General features: G+C 41.6%; 1 protein-coding gene across 1 annotated transcript; it reads left to right on the forward strand.

Annotated features, from left to right (window-relative positions):
• The first annotated feature begins 91 nt into the window (after window positions 1–91).
• Window positions 92–20,561, forward strand: LOC106607970 (sorting nexin-3). The gene is made up of 4 exons (XM_014205506.3): window positions 92–328; window positions 17,287–17,382; window positions 17,523–17,647; window positions 19,383–20,561. Exons 1-4 carry the CDS (start codon window positions 167–169, stop codon window positions 19,486–19,488), a joined length of 489 nt encoding a protein of 162 aa, XP_014060981.1. The 5' UTR covers window positions 92–166; the 3' UTR covers window positions 19,489–20,561.
• Window positions 20,562–22,109: the final 1,548 nt, after the last annotated feature.

Raw genomic sequence — 22,109 nt, forward strand, 5'->3', positions numbered from 1 at the left:
ACATGCGTATTAATACACACTTGTACATGTTTGAAATAGGAAAAATATAAGCACCCACCCATTTATTAATATAATTATAATTATTATAGGGGACGTCCCAAGGATCCAGAATAACACGAACCCAAACGGCAGGGCGATTGCGGCTAACCAAGCTAGTGGGGGAGAAATGGCTGATACCATAGCTGATACAAGGAGGCTATTCTCCAAGCCTCAGAACTTGAACGACGCGTATGGACCCCCAAGCAACTTTCTAGAGATTGATGTGAGCAACCCTGAAACGGTCGGTGTCGGAAGGACCAGGTTTACCACGTATGAAATAAGACTGAAGGTGAGCATACAAGATAGCTAGCGAGCTAACAAAATAAATAGGCAAACCATTAGCTTGCTCTTTAGGGCAATGGACCTGGTCATCTTGATAAAGGGGATTGAGTTTAGTTAGGGTTACACTAAGAAAGAGATGTCTACCAGTCAGATGTAGACAATATTCGAACGGTCAAATCGGTTAACTAGCTTTTAGCCACGGAGTAGCTAGGTAGTTGTTAGTAGCTATAACAGTTAGCTAAACGGTGGATTTAGTTTAAAAAAAACTAACATACTTGGCATTTGACCAATTCAGCTGTGTATTAAAATTATTAAACTATTTCTGGCGAGGTTATCAAAGAATTGTTGATACAATATTATTTAATGGGCCTCCAGTTTTGGTCGATAGCCTAGCCAGGTAGCTAGGTAACTGTTAGCTTCTCTGACTTCAGGAATGTGAAGTCAATGGAAAGTTACAAATATGTTGACAGTGGGTCTTGTTTTGTGTCTTGTTTGCAAGAGCCTCATGGCCAAAGGCCATGGAGCCATCTAACTAACTAACTAGCTAGTTTGTATTGTCTTTAACGAATTAATTGTTTTACAAACCGTTATCAGATCCTTGTTATGTTCCAGCCACACCCCTGTCATAGTGTAACTGGTAGATAGTTAAGGAGTTTTGGACTACAAGGTTCAATCTGCATTTTTGTCTAAATTGAGTAATTGACATGGCTTTGTTCTGTTCAATGTTCTTTACCTATATAGTACTTGAAATACCCCAATTCATGTTAAGTTCAAAATAATATAATATAGAAATTGCTGACACCATTCAAACCAATAAGGGTCCTGAACTTTAAAGCCAATTGTCCTAGAATCATCTTTTTGCAGATAGAACGTTATAGTACCAAGCTCTCGATTTGTCACACACCAACAGAAACAGAGAGCTCAACAAGGGTGTATTTTAAAACAATAAAACAGTCTTTCATGCTAAGTCTCTACCCAAAAGCAGAGCTCCCTCACTCAATTAAGAAATGTCGCCTCTCTATGCCTCTACTCAGATATTGAGCAACACAGATGAGTCCAGTGTTTTTCTCTCCCCTCTCTTATTAGTCATAGCAATACTATTCCAGTAAAGGGACTCTGTAAAATGTAGTTCTATGACATGTTGTTGTACTGAAACTACTGGTCAGCTTCTCTGGAAGGAAGACAGGATGTTGAGCCAGGCTCAGCATCAGCGAGCCCCACAGTCCACTTACTCTCCCCATGCATTTCCTTTCTGCTCTGCTGGGGTGGAGAGGTGGGGGCTGGGGGGGTTAAACAGTACAGATGCATGTCCTCACAAAGCTAGACCTCCTTGCTTCCCTCTGGTGGGGAGAAGATTGGACGGGAGGAATCGAGGAAGTACTTTTGAGAATCACCTCTGGTCTCATCCATATTTATAAACTGTACTATGGAGAGTGGAAGTCAGTCATCAACAACTGTTTAACCCTCAAATCAGTCGCTATTGATTGCTTGTAAAGAAAACAAAGTTATTCAAAGTATCATCATGACAATAAAGATTATGACAGACTTAATGCATGGGGTATAACACAATTTTAAAACCTGTCTTGAGCTTGTTCTAATTTTATATGAAAGCAAAAACATCCCAACTGAATACAGTTACCAACACAACACTTTTTAAGACTGCTGAAAAGGCTCTATTTTTCATCCTCTACTTTTATGCCATTTGTTTCACACCACTATTTCCAACACAGAGTGCATAATAGAAAACAAATTACCAGAATTATTGCATTTGAAGCAGTACATCAAGAGCTAAGCATGTTATCACCGTACCACTGTCAACCCTGCCTGATTGTCTGGGCTGTCTCTCTCGTTGTTTTCAGTAGCGTGGTGGTTTAGCGCTACGCGGCCCTATAGTATTTATAGCTTCCCCCTACCTAGAGAAGCCCGTCTGCGGGCATTAGAGCTGAATATAAGGCTACTGTACTTGATTAGCGTGTAATAATTAGCATATGCGTGTAATCAGCATTTATTGTGCGCCTCATGGCCCTCTGTGACCCTGCTTTGCATAAGAGCCAGGGATAAGAGTAGCATCCCTCACTTCTCAACAAACGTGGTGTCAACTTTGCTTCGCTTCTCTCCTTTTTCCTTTCTTCTCTTAGACTATACCAAAAGGTCTGCCTGGTACCTTGGCCAGCCTGGAATGCTTTGCAGTGTTGCTTGTGTTTCGGGTTCTCTCACCACTTAGCTATAATATTTTTCTCCTGTATTTATGCAATGAAATGTTAGTAGATCAACGTCCCCCCCGTCCCCCCGTCCCCGTCCCTCTCATCATCCCATGGCAGTGAGAGCCCGTACGGCCGTACTGAGTTTTCTTAATCCCCTCATTGATAGGGGAGAAGAATGAATCGGGCTGGTGTGTGGAGAGGGGAAGGCTTCATCCCCGTCCTCGTATGGGCTCCCCCACCTACTCTCACCCCCCTGGGGAGGCCACAAAAGCACCCCCTCACTCTTCATCCACCATAGCCCTGCATCTCCAACATCCCTCGCCCAGCCTAGTCGAGAGAATAGTCACCTTAGTCCACGAGGACTCTATAAAATCTAGTCATATGACACCTGACCTTTAACAGGTGAAATGTGTGCTTTGCCTGCACCAGCAGTGTCCGTATCTGTCAGGTCACCTCTTCACTGCTATGCCTCCTATAGGCTCCCTTCTATACTTTGGGTGTGTTCGTAAATTCAATCTGGAGTGCCAAAGTGCGCTCTGGGCATTTGTAAATTCAGAGCGTTGTCAGATTGTCCGTAAGTAAATTCAGAACGTTTCGCTCTCTGATAGGTTCAGAGCGCACACTGGACGCTCTGACCAAGGAGTAGAGTTGATCCGAGCGTCCTGACCTCACAACGGCACCCAAGCTAACTGGCTAACGTTGGCTATCTTGCTAGCTACTTCCAGACACAAATGAGAGAACACTTCACTCTGAACATTTTACTAACCCCTGCAGAGCTAGTTAGGCAGTTTTCATGTTATCCAGAGCTTTGGTGACTATAACTGTGCTGCTGGCAGCAAATAAATTTACGCTTTTTTACCGGCGGTTACTGACACCTGCCATATTGAACAGGTGTTGAACGTTCATAAATTCATCAGTTATTCTGCGCTCTGGCACACTCAGACAACAGTGCTCTGAAATCAGAGTAGATGGCCTGAGTGAATTTGCGAACGCACCCTTTGAGTTCCTGTTTCTTTGGTTCCTACTACTCCTTCTGTCTCCACTTCAGTAGCTATGGTAACTGTTGCACAACTCTTTCAGACAAGTAGTATTATAACTTAATCATGCAATGGTTTGGTAGTATGTTAATTTCTGTGATATTACGATGTTGGCTGATATGGTCGTATTAAACATTTTCATGGTCAGTGCCGAGGTCATTTTATGGTCACTCGTGTGACATTTCATGGTGAAAGGTGACATTAGGGTCCCTGTGAGAGAAAGTGTGACCAGTCAATTATTGTTTAGGCCTAATTGATTAAATATCAGAAACTGCGTTGTGCATTGCAGATGGTGACAGTTTCTCTGCTAAAACCAGCATCATGTCCTCAAGTTAACCTAGAATTCACGTGTGCAGACTTGTAAACCTGAAAATGTGGTCTTGTGTAAAACAATAGAATGTTGTCTTTGGTCTTTCCGTTTGTCATTTGTTATATTTAAAATGTCTTCTGCTAATAATATACTGTTCAAATAAGCCCCCTGATAATAGAAGGCTATTGCTAACAGATTGAATAGCCTAATTGGTAGTTCACTTTCATGGGCTTTAGTTCAGGGTATTTTTTTTACGTGTCTTGAATGTTGAGGAGATGCTCTCTACACAGTCCTAATGTCTCTCAATGATTCAGTTTGATGTGAGGGTGAGAGGACTTTTCTCTCACTCTCTCAACAGAGTAGTGTATGTTTTTGAACTCGACAAACGGGGGGAAAGCTTCATCACCAACATTAGACCTTGGCTTTGGTAGCCTCCATCTCCCCCTTCAGAGAGCACACAGGAGAGCGTGTACTTTGGGATCTCACTTTGTTTATGGACAGACAGGAGCATATAAAAAGGCTTCTTGCAGCTCTCTCTCTCTCTTCCACTCCTCCACCTCTCCACTCCCATAGCCTCTCCCACTTTCTTTCTCTCTTACATTTGGGTGGAAAAAACATTTTGGTCATTAATAAAATAGGGAGGGGTGGGGGTGGAGGGGCCTTGTCAGGCACAGTCAAGTATAATCCAAACTCTACACCATCCTCTCTGACAACTATTTTAATGGAAATGGGGAACATATTGTATCAAGGCTACCATATCCTACTTGAAATGACAGTATCAAAAGTGGGAGTTGATACTATGGCAACAAAGCAGCTTTCTGCCAGCTAGGCGAGTTGGAGAGAGGAGAGGGAAGGCTGTAGGGGCGAGAGAGGGAAAGTGCACAGGGGAAACGACAGTGAGGGGGAGACCCAACGCCATTGTTCTCTCCTCTTTCCCTTTTAGAATATGATGCGATGAGATGGTATTGTGCTGCCATTTTTCATACTTTTTATTTTTGAAAGGGAGAGCTAGGGGAGGGTAAGAAGGGGGCAGGGGGGGTTAGGGATGCGGCACTCTCGAACTTGACTTAATCCATCCTGCTAAAAGCTAATGCATAGGCGGCCTTGAACCATTTTCACAGGAGAGGGGTGACCTTTCTCTTGAGGGGTTTGGGCTCTTTTCTCCCCCAAGTCTTTAATGAGCTATGGTATTGTCTCTTCCTACACATGATGTTTCACATGCATTTCTAATGCAGCGGTGGGTTACTCAAGGGTTTCTATTCCTGCGATGTGAAAGCTTTTAGTAGGCCACTGGCTCAGTGAAGTGTAGTTGGAAGTTGGGTATTTTTGTGTTGTTTATGAAATGGACCCTGTGCACTCACTTGCTTAGGCTTACGTTTCTCTCACTCTGCCTTGCTTTGTCTGTCGCGCTTTGTCTGTCGCGCTTTCCCTCTCTCGCTTTCTCGCTCTGTCTGTATGAAGCATAACCTAATCACCATAGTCTAGGCTGTTCATGGAAACACAACTTATACGATGTTATAGCAGTAACTCAAACTTTAATCACTTTGTTACATTATCCTTTCTGTTGTAATTCATTCTTATCTTGTCTAACTGCTCAGGTCCAGCTAGGTATTGTATTTCAAAATGCATTGTGATTATTCAAAATGAGTATGGTACAGGTAACTGCCAAAATAAAGGAACCGCCAACTTAAAATGGCGTTGGGCCACCACGAGTCAGAACAGCTTCAATGCACCTTGGCATAGATCCTACAAGTATCTAACTCTATTGGAAGGATGCAACACCGTTCTTCTATGTGAAATTCCATCATTTGGCGTTTTGTTGTTGGTGGTACCGCTCCAGAATCTCCCACAAGTGTTCAATTGGGTTGATATCTGATGACTGAGAAGGCCATGTCATATGGTTTACGTTGTGTCTTCCCATATTCCGTTTTCTCAGTGTTCAGGGGTTTCGTTACAGTTCAGAAATCTGCATTTTCAAAACTCATACCATCAAATCTGCATTTTATACCATTTCACCTGTGTTTTACATTGAAAGTCAATAGGTTTTTTTGCTTCATAGAGTCGTCAGGTAGCTATAGTTTTCCTTCACAGAAAATACATTAGTGCAACACATTCGGCAGAAAATAGCTTACATTTTTTATCAGATGCCAACACAAGTGCAATGCTATTTGGCTAGCATACACACAAATATACATTTGTTTACAATGAAAAAGCAAGGTATTTCTGGCAAACTATGCATGGTCATCATATTTCTAAAGTTTATCATAAATGTAGTCAGGTACATTTCCTAATGTTTTGCTTGAAGTTAATCTTGCATTTAACTGGAGAAAGGTAGGCTACGCTGAGAAAAATACCGGAAAATGTAGCGCCACATCAGTCAGAGCGCCATGCCTGCTGATAAAATGCCCATTCGTGAATTCTCATCCGAGTGAAGTGCTGCTGAAGCACAACATTTCTGATGCCGAGCAGAAATGTAAAATTAGAAGCATTTAAGATCTGCGCTTACAAAATGCAGAAACATATTTGTTAGGCATTTTTTTATTTTCTCTGAAGAACAGAATTCTGTGTTAACACAACTCCTGGTTTTGTTTTTCCTGGTTTTCGCTCTGAAACACTTTTAAAAAAAATATTATTATTATTATTATTATAAAAAATAAAAAAAATTATAGAAAAATAACAAAATTGGGTGTTCTCAGTCCACAACTGTTTAAACCACATCAGGAGACCACGTTTTGAGGTACAAATCTGAGACATTTAGAATTTTGGTTAGTTACCATTTTAAAGAGCCACTGGGCATGCTTATTGGCAAGTGTTTTTCTGTTGCTCTTTCTAAAAATTTGACTTCGGTCTTGTTTCCTCAATGATTCCGCATTTGGTGAATGATGTTTGTCCTCAACACTAGATGCAGAAGCCTATTTTACTTCCTCAAAATATGTCATGAATTTGCTGAGAATGTGTCAGTTGCATAATTTTACTTCAAAGGTCTTTGGTGCAGTATTTCACATAAATGTGTGACTTGTTGTCTTATGTTAACAAAGTCGGAGCTGCTGGACAGGTGTCTCACTGGCTATGCTATTGGATTGAGAGCAATCACCGCAGATGGGCTCCTGAGTGGCGCTGTGGTCTAAGGCACTGCGCCTCAGTGCCAGAGGCTTCAATCTCGCCAATCTCTTCACTACAGACACCCTGGTTCGAATCCTGGCTGTATCACAACCTGCTGTGATTGGGAGACCCATAGGGCGGCACACAATTGGCCCAGGGTTCTCTTGGTTTGGCCGGTGTAGGCCGTCATTGTAAATAAGAATTTGTTCTTAACTGACTTGCCTAGTTAAAGGTTAAATACATTTAAAAAATGTTCACCTCTTGTTAGTGGGCAAATGGACATTGTCAAATCAAAACCAAACCTTAATTTATGGATGTTCCAAGCTCCGTCTTAGACGAGACTGACTTTATTACCAAAATTCTACACATTGTAATACATTTTGACTCAATAATAACTGATTCTGACTCGCATCGTGGCCACATAAGCCGTTCTCAACGGGATATGTTGGTTTTTTAAAGGCAGTCGCTTTTTAATGCAAGTGAGCGCACAGCACCAGCCAGAGACATTGTTTGGTTAGTGGTGTTTCTGTAGCGCTGTTTCTGTACCACTCATGTGATTTCAGAGTTTGCAAAACAATTGGCCACAGGATTGTTGCAAATAAACGTGATATCCTTCTGCCAGGTAGGCATAGGCTACTTTGTAGATAGCATTTAATTGACAAGATTTTTGGGAAAGCCTTTCCATCAACCAGCAGACGGTTAGCATTATTGCTAACGGTGACACAACGTGAAGACGAGACCAGACATGCACACCACAGACGGGGGCATTCCTGTACCGTTTCAGAAAGTTGCAGGAAAATACGAGTCGCAGATGCATTTTGTTCATCTTTTGTTAACTTGGGCACATAAATGTTTTTTATTTAACTAGGTCAAGTCAGTTAAGAACAAATTCTTATTTACAATGACGGCCTAGGAATAGTGGGTTAACTGCTTTGTTCAGGGGCAGAACGACAGATTTTTACCTTGTCTGCTCGGGGATTCAGTCTTGCAACCTTTCGCTTACTAGTCCAACGCTCTAACCACTAGGCTACCTGTCGCCCCAAAATGAATTTTAGAATAAGTTCAATACATTTACTTGATTGGGTGGTCCAGGGTGTCCCAATCAATGCCTTATTCCGTAACCTGAGTCACACACCACGCCCTCAGCCCCCACCTGAACCACACCCCCCAGCCCCAACCTACAGCCAGGTGTGAAGAGGACAGAAACCTGATCTTTGACTTGTAGAGCTCCCACGCACTGCCTCTTTACATGGGGAGTGGTGTTCTTAGTGTTTGTATGTGTGAAATTAGTGTTTGAGACCGAAAAGTGTGGGCGAGCTGACTACTCACCTTTCACCTGACTTGTCCTCTCTTCCTCTCCTCTCACTGTTTTAACGCCAATCTCTTAATCATAGGTTGCGATGGGGTGGTGATTGAAAGCGCAGGTGACTTTCATTTTCTCTCTTTTGTCCTGAGCATTGAGGTCCAGGCAGGGGTATGGATCAGCAAGCCCAAGAATGAACATTTGGAAAGCGTAGTTTGAGTCAACCAGAATTGTCCAAAAGTCAAGTGTGTGTGTGTATGTGTTGTGCAGCTTGTTGGTGTGTTGTCTAACTCTAGCACCTCTTTCTCCACACAGAGTTCTGCTCGTGTGTGTTTTGTGTGGGAGCGTTGGGACTGGGCCTGATGGGATTAGCGTCTCGGCGGTGGCAGATTACCTGTAACCATGATCTGTTGTCGTGGGGATTAACTTCGCAGTGTTCCGTGAAGCGTTCCGTGCTGTGAGGTACCAGAACACTGGGGGACAGCCCGTTGAGAGGGAAGACCGTGGCTACAGCTGAGGGGCTCTAAAGCTAGGCTAATCCCCTTCTCCTGTGACCTGAGAGGAAGGAGGGGGTGGTTGACAACCTCACCTGGAGACAGAAGGGAAGGAAATAAGAGGAGAGAGAATGGCTGGGTAGACAAACGAGAGGGCATACGACTACAGAAAGAAAGGGGGTAAGGAGAGGTGAAGGATGGGAAAGAAAGGTGGAACGAGAGAGAAACATTCCTTCTGTTCTCCTTGTAGTGTTCTATACCTTTTTCCCTAACCTTGTTCTTTGTCCTCCATTATCAACTGTCAGAAGAACCCCAACATGAGGCAAAATCTTATTTTTCCAGTTACTTTTAATACTTGTTCTGATATTACCATTTGACTTCATTGTAGTTTTTTGTGGTAATAAAAAAAAGAGCAATTGTTATCAAATAACTTGAATTTATTATTTTCAAATCCTTCCAAAAGAATTCTCTCTTCTACCTCATTAATGTAGAGTAGAAACATCCATCATTTTAAAGAGCGGTAGGGCAAAAAGAGAGGAGCGAGCGGAGAAGAGAGGACAGAAGACAAGAGGAGAGTACGGTTTGTGTTTTTCCCAGTGAAAAGACTCAAGAGGGGTCTCAAGGGCAAAACAGTGACTTATTATAGGAGAGGGAAAATATGAAGAGGAGGGGACGGGGGGAGTGAGAGCGAGGGAGACCATGAGAACGAAAAGGCCACTTCTGCTCTCCTTTCTTAATTAGTCCCCCATAGTCCATACAGCCCCCCTCCCCTCATCCCACCCATTTATTCATCTATTTACTCAGCGTGCCAGCTACCTATCCATCTCTTTATCACACTCACACACTCCTTCGTTCTCCTGCTCATCGATCAGTCTGCCAGTGCTCACACACATCGCCCTGCATTCATCCATCCAACAGCTCAATGGTTTCTGCTCTTGTGGCTCTCCATGAATTCTGACCTTCTGCGGTTGCTGTCTGTCTATGGGGAAATGTTCTTTTTCTCTCCAGGTTGTGTATTGTGGCTGGGATGGCCGCAGGATCCTGCTGTCATGACAGGTGAAGAGCTTTGGCATTGTGTTCTAATGTGCTGCTGTACGCTTCAGTGGTGTATGTCAATGCCGAAACATTTCATGAAATGTAATCTCCAGTGCTCATTAACTAGCACATCTCTGTCTCTCTCTCTCTCTTTCTGTCTTTCTCTCTCAGCTCATCCAAAGTACATCAGACCTTGGTGAGCCCTGTAAGAGCAAACTTTTATTCTTCAGTCCTCAATACAGGATTTCAATTTCCAATTGAATTTTCTATTTGTATGGCTCTTTTAACAAAGTCATTTGCCACAGAGTACCTAACACAAGGCTAGGCCCAAACGGCACAATGGCAAGCCTGTGTCATTCACGCTGCATCTACTCCTCATAGCCAGTGTGTGGTGCGTGTCTCTGGGACAAAATGGCTGCTGTGTATCACTTGGTTTACTACACGTTAGTGGTGGAAGGGTTGATGGTACCATACAGTGTGTTGTGAGACCTATTGAAAATAGATTTTGTAAACCCCAGTCTAGTATCAATATCATCACCAGGTTTACCCCAAAGAATGTAAGAAGGTGCTGTGTCAGACCCCTTGACTTCTTCCACATTTTGTTACGTTACAGCCTTATTCTAAAATTGATTAAATAAATAAAAATCCTCAGCACTACTCCATAATGACAAAGAAAAAACAGGTTTTAAGAAATTGTTTCTAAATAATAAAAAGTCTTCAGAACCTTTGCTATGAGACTCGATATTGAGCTTGGGTGCATCCTGTTTCCATTGATCATCCTTGAGATGTTTCTACAACTTGATTGGAGTCTACCTGTGGTAAATTCAATTGATTGAACATGATTTGGAAAGCACACATCTGTCTGAGGTCCCACAGTTGACAGTGCATGTCAGAGCAAAAACCAAGCCATGAGGTCGAAGGAATTGCCCGTGGAGCACCCGAGACAGGATTGTGTTGCGGCACAGATCTTGGGAAGGGTGCCAAAAAATCTGCAGCATTGAAGGTCCCCAAGAACACATTGGTCTCCATCATTCTTCAATGGAAGAAGTTGGGAACCACCAAGACTCTTCCTAGATCTGGCCAAACTGAGCAGTGTTGTGTGTAGCTTAAGGGAATGGAAGAAAAAAAAGTAGAATAAGGCTGTAATGTAACAAAATGTGGATAAGGGGAAGGGGTCTGAATACTCTGAATGCACTCTATGTATATACAGTTGAAGTCAGAAGTTTACATACACTTAGGTTGGAGTCATTTAAAACTCATTTTTCAACCACTCCACAAATTCCTTGTTAACAAGCTATAGTTTTGGCAAGTCGGTTAGGACATCTACTTTGTGCATGACACAAGTAATTTTTCCAACAATTGTTTACAGTGAATTATAAGTGAAATAATCTATCACAATTCCAGTGGGTCAGAAGTTTACATACAGTAAGTTGACTGTGCCTTTAAACAGCTTGGAAAATTCCAGAAAATGATGTCATGGATTTAGAAGCTTCTGATAGGCTAATTGACATCATTTGAGTCAATTGGAGGTGTACCTGTGGATGTATTTCAAGGCCTACCTGCAAACTCAGTGCCTCTGCTTGACATCATGGGAAAATTAAAAGAAATCAGCCAAGACCTCAGAAAAAAATGTGTAGACCTCAAGTCTGGGAATTTTTCCCAATGATGAACCAAACACCTGAAGGTACCACGTTCATCTGTAAAATTAATAGTACACAAGTATAAGCACCATGGGACCACGCAGCTCTCATACCGCTCAGGAAGGAGATGCGTTCTGTCTCCTAGAGATGAATGTACTTTGGTGAGAAAAGTGCAAATCAATCCCAGAACAACAGCAAAGGACCTTGTGAAGATGCTGGAGGAAACAGGTACAAAAGTATCTATATCCACAGTAAAACGAGTCCTATATCGACAACCTGAAAGGCCGCTCAGCAAGGAAGAAGCCACTGCTCCAAAACCGTCATAAAAAAGCCAGACTACGGTTTGCAACTGCACATGGGGACGAAGATTGTACTTTTTGGAGAAATGTCCTCTGGTCTGATGAAACAAAAATAGAACTGTTTGGCCATAATGACCATCGTTATGTTTGGAGGAAAAAGAGGGAGGCTTGCAAGCCAAAGAACACCATCCCAACCGTGAAGCATGGGGGTGGCAGCATCATGTTGTGGGGGTGCTTTGCTGCAGGAGGGACTGGTGCACTTCACAAAATAGATGGCATCATGAGGTAGGAAAATTAAGTGGATATATTGAAGCAACATCTAAAGACATCAGTCAGGAAGTTAAAGCTTGGTCACAAATGGGTCTTCGAAATGGACAATGACCCCAAGCATACTTCCGAAGTTGTAGCAAAATGGCTTAAGGACAGCAAAGTCAAGGTTTTGGAGTGGCCATCAGAAAGCCCTGAACTCAATCACACAGAAAATTTGTGGGCAGAACTGAAAAGGTGTGTGCGAGCAAGGAGGCCTACAAGTTTGGACACAAGTCATTCAAGGGTTTTTCTTTATTTTTACTATTGTCTACATTGTAGAATCATAGTGAAGACATCAAAACTGAAATAACACCATATGGAATCATGTAGTAACGAAAAAAGTGTTTAACAAATCAATTATTTATATTCCTCAACGTGGCCACCCTTTGCCTTAAGTTTTGCACACTCTTGGCATTCTCTCAACCAGCTTCACCTGGAATGCTTTTCCAACGGTCTTGAAGGAGTTCCCACATATGCTGAGCATTTGTTGGCTGCTTTTCCTTCACTCTGCGGTCCAACTCATCCCAAACCATCGCAATTGGATTGAGGTCGGGTGATTTGTGGAGGCCAGGTCATCTGATACAGCATTCCATCACTCTCCTTCTTGGTCAAATAGCCCTTACACAGCCTGGAGGTGTGTTGGGTCATTGTCCTGTTGAAAAACATATGATAAACCCGCAAAACGCAAACCAAATGGGATGGTGTATCGCTGCAGAGTGCTGTGGTAGCCATGCTGGTTAACTTGTTATGGATAGGGGGCAGTATTTTCACGGCCGGATAAAAAACGTACCCGATTTAATCTGATTATTACTCCTGCCCAGAAACTAGAATATGCATATAATTATTAGCTTTGGATAGAAAACACTCCAAAGTTTATAACTGTTTGAATGGTGTCTGTGAGTATAACAGAACTCATTTGGCAGGCCAAAACCTGAGAAGATTCCAAACAGGAAGCGCCCTCTCTGACCATTTATTGCCTTCTTGATCATCTCTATCCAAAACAGGGTATCTCTGGCATAACGTGACATTTTCTAACGCTCCCATAGGCTCTCAGAAGGCTGAATGATGACTTTGCAGGCCATGGCTGAAAAACAGTAGCGCATTTGGATAGTGGTCGATCTGAGAACAATGTGACTGGGGGCGCGTGCACGAGAAGACTCCATGTATTCATTTTCAGTCTTTGAACGAAAACAACGACTCCCGGTCGGAATATTATCGCTTTTTTCCGAGAAAAATCGCATAAAAATTTATTTTAAACAGCGTTTGACATTCGGTAATGGAATATTTTTACATTTTTTGTCACGAAACGCGCCGGGCGCGTTACCCTTCGGATAGTGTCTTGAACGCACAACAAAACGCCGCTATTTGGATATAACTATGGATTATTTGGAACCAAACCAACATTTTTTATTGAAGTAGAAGTCCTGGGAGTGCATTCTGACGAAGAACAGCAAAGGTAATCCAATTTTTCTTATAGTAAATCTGAGTTTGGTGAGTACCACACTTGGTGGGTGTCAAAATAGCTAACCTGTGATGGCCGGGCTATCTACTCAGAATATTGCAAAATGTGCTTTCACCGAAAAGCTATTTTAAAATCGGACACCGCGATTGCATAAAGGAGTTCTGTATCTATAATTCTTAAAATAATTGTTGTGTTTTTTTGTGAACGTTTATCGTGAGTAATTTAGTAAATTCACCGGAAGTGTTAGGTGGGAATGCTAGTTCTGAACGTCACATGCTAATGTAAAAATCTGTTTTTTGATATAAATATGAACTTGATTGAACAAAACATGCATGTATTGTATAACATAATGTCCTAGGAGTGTCATCTAATGAACATCATCAAAGGTTAGTGCTGCATTTAGCTGTGGTTTTGTTTTTTGTGACATATGCTAGCTTGAAAAATGGGTGTGTGATTATTTCTGGCTGGGTACTCTGCTGACATAATCTAATGTTTTGCTTTCGCTGTAAAGCCTTTTTGAAATCGGACAGTGTGGTTAGATAAAGGAGTCTTGTCTTTAAAATGGTGTAAAATAGTCATATGTTTGAAAAATGGAAGTTTTCGGATTTTCGAGGACTATGTATTTTCGCGCCACGCCCATCATTGGATATTGGAGCAGGTGTTTCGCTAGTGGAACGTCTAGATGTAAGAGGTTAAACAACAAATGTTGGTTTGGTTCCAAATAATCCATAGTTATATCAAAATAGCGGCGTTTTGTTCGTGCGTTCAAGACACTATCCGAAGGGTAACGAAGGGTGACGCGCGGACGCGTGACAAAAAAAAATTCAAAATATTCCATTATCTTACTTCGAAGCATGTCAAACGCTGTTTAAAATCTATTTTTATGCGATTTTCTCGGAAAATAGCGATAATATTCCGACCGGGAGTCGTTGTTTTCGTTCAAAGACTGATAATCTAAAATGGACTCTTCACGTGCACGCGCACGCCCGTCTCATTGTTCTCAGATCGACCACTTACCAAATGCGCTACTGTTTTTCAGCCATGGGCTGCAAAGTCATCATTCAACGTTCTGGCGCCTTCTGAGAGCCTATGGGAGCCTTAGAAAATATCACGTTACAGCAGAGATCCTTTGTTTTGGATAGAGATGACAAAGAAGGCCAAGAAATGGTCAGACAGGGTACTTCCAGTACAGAATCTTCTCAGGTTTTGGCCTGCCATTTGAGTTCTGTTATACTCACAGACACCATTCAAACAGTTTTAGAAACGTTGGAGTGTTTTCTATCCAAAGCTACTAATTATATGCATATTCTAGTTTCTGGGCAGGAGTAATAACCAGATTAAATCGGGTACGTTTTTTTATCCGGCCGTGAAAATACTGCCCCCTATCCATATCAAGTAAAAGCGCCGTCACACCACCTCCATGCTTCACGGTGAGAACCACACATGCAGACATCATCTGTTCACCAACTCTGCGTCTCACAAAGACATGGCGGTTGGAACCAAAAGTAAAAAATTGACAGATTTCCATGGTCGAATGTCCATTGCTCATGTTTCTTGGCCCATGCAAGTCCCTTCCTTTAGTAGTGGTTTCTTTGCAGCAAGGCCTGATAAACGTAGTCTCCTCTGAACAGTTGATGCATTTTTTTGGGCTGTCATTTCTGAGGCTGGTAACTCTGATGAACTTATCCTGTGCAGCAGAGGTAACTCTGGGTCTTCCTTTCCTATGGTGGTCCTCATGAGAGCCAGTTTCATCATAGCGCTTGATGGTTTTTGCGACTGCACTTGAGGAAACTTTCAAAGTTCGTGAAGTTTTCCGCATTGACTGACCTTAATGTCTTAAAGTAATGATGGGCTGTCGTTTCTCTTTGCTTGCCATAATATGGACTTGGTCTTTTACCAAATAGGGCTATCTTCTGTATACCACCCCTACCTTGTGACAACACAACTGATTTGGCTGAAACGCATTAAGAAGGAAAGAAATTCCACAAGGCACACCTATTAATTGAAATGCATTCCAGGTGACTACCTCATGAAGCTGGTTGAGAGAATGCAAAGAGTGTGCCAAGCTGTCAAGGCAAAGGATGGTTACTTTGATGAACCTCAAATATAAGATGTTTTGATTTAACAATTTTTTGGTTACTACATGATTCCATGTGTTGTTTTGATGTCTTCACAATTCTAGTGTAGAGAATAGTACAAATAAAGAAACCCTTGAATGAGTAGGTGTGTCAACTTTTGACTGTTTTTTTTTTTTTTTTTTTTAAAGCAGACATTGACTATCCCTTTGAGCAAGGTGAAGTTTTAATTACACTCCGTCCCTACAACGATACAGGCGTCCTTCCTATCTCAGTTGCCGGAGAGGAAGGGAACCGCTCAGGGATTTCACCATGAGGCCAGTGGTGACTTTAAAACAGTTTGTTTTCTCCTATCAAAGCCATTAAACTCTGAGAATGGATCAACATTGTAGTTGCTCCACAATACTTACCTAATTGACAGAGTTAAAATGAAGCCTGTACAGAATAAACATGTTAAAAAACATGTCATGTTATCAGTAAGGCACTAATGTAAAACTTCACAAAATGTGTAAATATTGTACTATACACGTGTGCAAAGCTCTTAGGCTTACCCAGAAAGACTCACAGCTGTAATCATTGCCAAGGTGATTCTAACATGTATTGACTCAGGTGTGTGAACTTATGTAAATGAGATTGCGGTACTTAATTTTCAATCGATTTGCAAAAATGTATACAAATGTTTTCACTTTAGAATTATGGTGTAGATGGGTGACTTTTTTTTTTTTTTTTAAATCCATTTTGAATTCAGTCTAAGGGGTATGAATACTTTCTGAAGGCACAGTAAGGCATTTTTTTCCCCTTAAGATTGCAGGAAATGGCAGTTACGGGTGTTAAATAAATGCAAAAAATCTCGTACTTCACGCGATCTACAATGCTTTAGTTCAAACTCTCCTGGGGTGTATTTGTTATGGAAACCGTTTAAGAACCAAACGGAACAGAGAGGGACCTACCTGAATTTGTTCAATAGAAACTCCTGTTTTCCATTTGCAAAAAAACAGTTTCTGTTGTATATCGTTTTGCAACAGAATCGGTGTAATGAATACACCCCTGGACTGGTCCCTAGTTATTTATACTCTTTAACTCTCTGACCTTAGTCTGTCTACCCTACAGTGCTCTGGTTCCCCTAACCCTGCGTGCAAACAGACTCCATCACATTGTGGTACAGTAATTCTTATGCAATCTTTTACAATCCGTGCGCCACATCACATTCTTACATTTTAGTCATATAGCAGACACTCTTATCTAGAGCGACTTACATGAGCAATTAGGGTTAAGTGACTTGTTCAAGGGCACATCGGCAGATTTTTTTTGTGATTTTTTTATTTTATTTTTATTTTTTATTTTTTTCACCTAATCATCTCAGGCATTCGAACCAACAACATTTTTGGTTGCTGGTCCAACGTTCTTAACTGCTAGGCATCCTGCCGCCCCCAATCAGAATCACCCAAATCTTTAGTTGTTAATCTTCTGTTTCTGAGACCGAATGGCAAAGCAACAAACAAGTTTGAAAAATCCAATGCAAGAGACACACTGCACGTACCGCAGCCTAGTCCGGCAGTTTAGTCGCAATGGTGCGGATTGCCTCCCATTTAAAATAAAAGGACTTCTGTCGGAATGCATACAGTTTAACGCAGTTGGTTTGCACGGGGCTTAAGTATTTTTTTTTTTAAATTTTATCCCCATTTTCTCCCTTAGACCAATCTGCCCATCTTCAAGCTGAAAGAGTCTCGTGTGCGGAGAAGGTACAGCGACTTTGAGTGGCTCAGAGGGGAGCTGGAGAGAGATAGCAAGGTGAGCCATCTATGGGGGGTTTAAAGCAGTCTCGGTACGCTTTACACAGGAAAAAGGAAATCAAAAAAGAGAAACGCAACAGTAAAATTACTAAAAGCTTTTCACTTGGTTTCTGCCACGTGTGTGTGTGTCACTCTCAGGTGGTGGTCCCCCCTCTCCCCGGGAAGGCTCTGTTCAGACAGCTTCCGTTCCGAGGGGACGAGGGGATATTTGACGATTCCTTCATCGAGGAGCGGAGAGCTGGGCTGGAGCAGTTCCTCAACAAGTGAGTTTACACAGACATCCCTAGATCCTCTGCTTCCTAGAATCAGGGTGTTGTTTTGTGATTGATGTCAGGCGTGTGAGAGCGTGCATGTAGGCATGTGTGTTTGTTAAACATATCAATGCAGCTCAATCTTAACCTTAGGAGCCTATGAAACACTTAACATAAATCAGTTGATCAATTAGATTCCCTCTCTCGGTGTCGTTAACAACCTGAACACACACACAGATATGTCGTCTCCCCCCCTCCTTAATTCTCCTTCATAATTACCTGGTAAACGAACAAGAAGTGTGTCCCTTAGTACTTCCTACCTTCCTACATTTGTTTTATTTTAGATGTGTAATTTATGATAATTGTGTCTCAAATTACAGCAAGTGGTTTCCTGAGGCATGGTGTGTGCACCCCTGCTTATTTTTTTACCCCAGGGTGTTCTCAACCCCATGTAGAGAACAATAAAAGTTAGAGTGGGACTGTAATTATTTGCTTTGATTGCAGACTTGGCTATTATCTTTGTTTCATGTGCAAATGTGGCGAATGCTACCTGTTAGAATATTAAGTATGTAAAACCATACATTGGTTTTTCAAGGGAGCTGGGAATATGTTGGTAATTAAGATTTTTTTCAATTAAATGCTACTGTTGATCATAGCATTGTTTGGACTTAATAGCTGCACAGTGGAATGGAGCTGGTTCGCTCTGCTGTTATAATCTGTGATTGAGTGTATTGTGGAGAGGAAAACACCATATCACTTGTAAACAACCCAGCAGAGGAGGAGAGAACAGCACAGTGAAGTTTAGAGGGAAGTTAGTCGGCCATGTTGTTCAAAAACGGAAGGTGAGATTTGTAATCAGACTTGGGATGGAGGAGTGGGGACAGGGTCGGGTGCAATTAGAGGCCAGGTGAGATAGTTTAATTGAACCCTGTCAATCAATAAAAAATAAAGAAATTAGTTGGGGAGTGTTGGTAGGGGTGGGGCTCAACTTGCTCATTTAATGACAAACGGAAGCCTCCTCAAATCCTCTAAGTTTTCTGTTTGACCAGTATCTGAACCCTTGGTCATTGCCTTCAGAAATATTTCTCATTTTAGACTGTAGCTGAGAGTGCGTAGGATGATGAGTACGTCAGTCATGGAAAATGGGTCTATCTTTACATTCTTTCTTTCCGCCTTATTTTTTTATTCTCTCCCTTTACTTTGCTTCCATCCCTCACCCTCTACCTGACCTCAATGGTAATTCTTGCTCTTAATCAAATTCTCTAGCTCCAGATGTAACATGGAGACTTCATGAATTGCCAATTTAAAATAACATTTAGTAAAGGTGCTCCCTATTCCCTCTCAATGACCATCAGACATAGGTCAATGGTCTTCCAAAATGCACCTGACCTGACCGTTTGGGCATTGAAAACATACCTGCTGAAAATGTGGGCACGTTTTGCTACCCTTCTGAAAACTTTTCACAGTTTTGTAAATCAGGTGAAAAGGAGACTGGAGTAGTACTTTACTGTCCAATTATGGTCAATTTCTCTCGTGGTGCGCTCTCATGGAAGCCTTATGTTCCTTATGAGAACGAAGAAGAATAAGTAAGGAAGTCATTATGGTCAAGGATTGTATTGAAATTTTTTCCAGAAATAAAATGTATGAACAAAATGTGTTCTTTGTTACCATGTACTTTGTAACGATGTCAGAAAGACTGAAACAACATGTATTCATAATCTCCGACTCTCCCGGTCTTGTGTTTCAGAGTGGCTGGTCACCCTTTGGCTCAGAACGAGCGCTGCCTGCACATGTTTCTACAGGATGAGTCTGTGGACAAGACCTATACCCCCTCCAAAATACGACAAGCCTAAGAGCAGGACCACCACTCGGCCCAGCCCCCGCCCACAACCCAAAGCTCTCTACTGCTAACGGTCCTACTCTGCTCTGACCAAAAACACTTCTATGATCTTCACTCTTTCATTTGTAATCACTTTCTTTCTGTCTTTTATTTCCGTTTGATTAGTGATCTCATGTAATTCTCGTTTTCAACTCTCGATTGGATGAAACTAAGAAATGGTTCCAATGTAATTGTGGTTGGAAATAATTGTTTTCGTTTTTTGTCTCAAAATACCACTAACTTTGGTATTTTACATTTATCTGTATTTATCAGTTAGGTATGTCTTGGATATTTTAATTTTAAAGAAATATAAAAAATACCTTTCCATGTATGCAAACCTCATGTTTAAACCCCATACATTACGCACTGTTTCCACTCAATGTCCAATTGGAATGATTGTCCTCACCACCATAACTGCGACTTCACACACTTTGTGGAGGGTCCCTGACTCTGAAAATCACACTTTGTAGATGATGCCTGACTCTGAAAATCACACTTTTCTGGATGGTCCCCTGACTCTGAAAATCACACTTTGTAGATGGTCCCCTGACTCTGAAAATAACACTGGACAGTCCCTGAAAAAACGAGCTCAGACTGGGGGAAATATAATGACGTCAGTGATCTTCTGGTCGGAGCTCTAGGATAATGCCAGAGATTCCGAGCGGTATTTCTGTGTTGGATGACTATTAAAATCAATTTTTAAAAATCCCATTTGGCGCTTGCATTCCCAGTTGTCATGAATGCACTTAAATCGGAACTTTCCGAGTTGTCTTGTACACACCGTCAGTGTGTACTACCAGCCAGCACTTCCCCTGTTAGTTGGCCTGTAAATTATTTTCTAATGAGAAAAAATGCACGACAGAGGAGAACCCCACAGAATTTTTCTACTGACTGACCGTGCATGTGCGTTTATGACATTTGTATACTGCTGTGCCATTTTGTTTATTTTGAAAGTTTTTCAATAAAACAGGTCAAGCGCACTCATACGCATGAGGTGGTGATGCGTTGTCATGTTTTCCTGAATAAAGATTTCAGTGAATACACACACATTTTGGTCCATGCTGCTTCTGATCTACAGATGTTAGGTCCCCCTGCCATGGCAACCTGCTGTACACCAAACTCCCTATGAACCCTGTTTTTCTCCACTTTAATTGGATTGAACGACATTGATCGCCACTAATGATGTTGTCATTGGTACTTTTTTTTTATCGTTATGAAAGCCAATATAACGATAAAGCCCTTGATTCATCGGACAGCACTTGAAACCCCTGAGCCAATGTGTTATTGTTACAGCTTCTCCCAAGGTCTCATCTGGGGCATTGTATTTGCCATTACTCAATATGCACTCTACTGCAGTCTAACTTTAAAACCCATGGCATTTGTGCTCATTGGGGTTTCAGGGAATTGTACCCTTCTTTCTGGTTCACATTCACGTGGTTTGGATTCCAAAACTCCCTTATACCTGAAGAAGCTGGATAGCATATTTAGTGAAAAGAAAATATATACAGCAATCAGTGTGGCATAGGGGTAACTCAATGAGTATTTGGGACACCTATAATTCAAAATCATTTATTCTTCTAATATATTTCAGGACAACTCTCACAAAATTATTACTCGCACTTTGTACAACAGAGAAAAAATATTTACAGCCAACAGCAAAATTCAAAAATCCAAGTGCTGAATATTTTTTTCCAGTGTTAGTGTCTAACTTCACAAAGTAATCCTTTTTAATGCTTCCCCACACACTGACACACCAACAGGCGACATTTCACTCAGCCTTAAACATAGAACCCTGCTCATTACAATTACTTGTTTTATTTCTAAATTTGAGAGCTTAAAACAGCTTTTGTCAAGTCCTCAGGGCCAGTTATATACACACAATACCAGTCAAAAGTTAACACACCTCATCCAAGGGTTTTTCTTTATATTTACTATTTTTTACATTGTAGAATAATCGTGAAGACATGGAATCATGTAGTAACCAATTAAAAAAAAAAATCTAAATAGATTTTAGATCCTTCAAAGTAGCCACAAATTGACAGCTTTGCACACTCTTGGCATTCTCTCAACCAGCATCATGAGGAATGCTTTTTCAACAGTCTTGACGGAGTTCCCACATATGCTGAGCGCTTGTTGGCTGCTTTTCCTTCACTCTGCGGTCCAACTCATCCCAAACCATCTCAATTGGGTTGAGTAGTTGTGGAGGCCAGGTCATCTGATGCAGCACTCCATCACTCTCCTTTTTGGTAAAATATCCCATATACAGCCTGGAGGTGTGTTGGGTCATTGTCCTGTTGAAAAACAAATTATAGTCCCACTAAGTGCAAACCAATTTGGGTGGTGTATTGCTGCAGAATGCTGTGGTAGCCATGATGGTTAAGTGAGCATTGCAATCTAAATCATTCATAGACAGTGTCACTTGCAAAGCACCATCACACCTCCTCCTTCATGCTTCACGGTGGGAACCACACATGCAGAGAACATCCGTTCCCCTACTCTGTGTCTCACAAAAATCTAAAATTTGTACAGATTTCCACCATTCTAAGGTCCATTGCTTGTGTTTCTTGGCCCAAGCAAGTCTCTTCTTATTGGTGT

This window comes from Salmo salar, chromosome 06 (genome assembly GCF_965601325.2).
Source record: "Salmo salar chromosome 06, fSalSal1, whole genome shotgun sequence".
Lineage (NCBI taxonomy): Eukaryota > Metazoa > Chordata > Actinopteri > Salmoniformes > Salmonidae > Salmo > Salmo salar.

Excerpts from the sequence above, each read along its gene's own strand:
- LOC106607970 (XM_014205506.3), top strand. The coding sequence starts at position 167 with ATGGCTGATACCATAGCTGATACAAGGAGGCTATTCTCCAAGCCTCAG. Across the intron at positions 17,383-17,522 it reads AGCTGGAGAGAGATAGCAAG|GTGGTGGTCCCCCCTCTCCC; the intron begins GTGAGCCATCTA and ends TGTCACTCTCAG. Across the intron at positions 17,648-19,382 it reads CTGGAGCAGTTCCTCAACAA|AGTGGCTGGTCACCCTTTGG; the intron begins GTGAGTTTACAC and ends CTTGTGTTTCAG.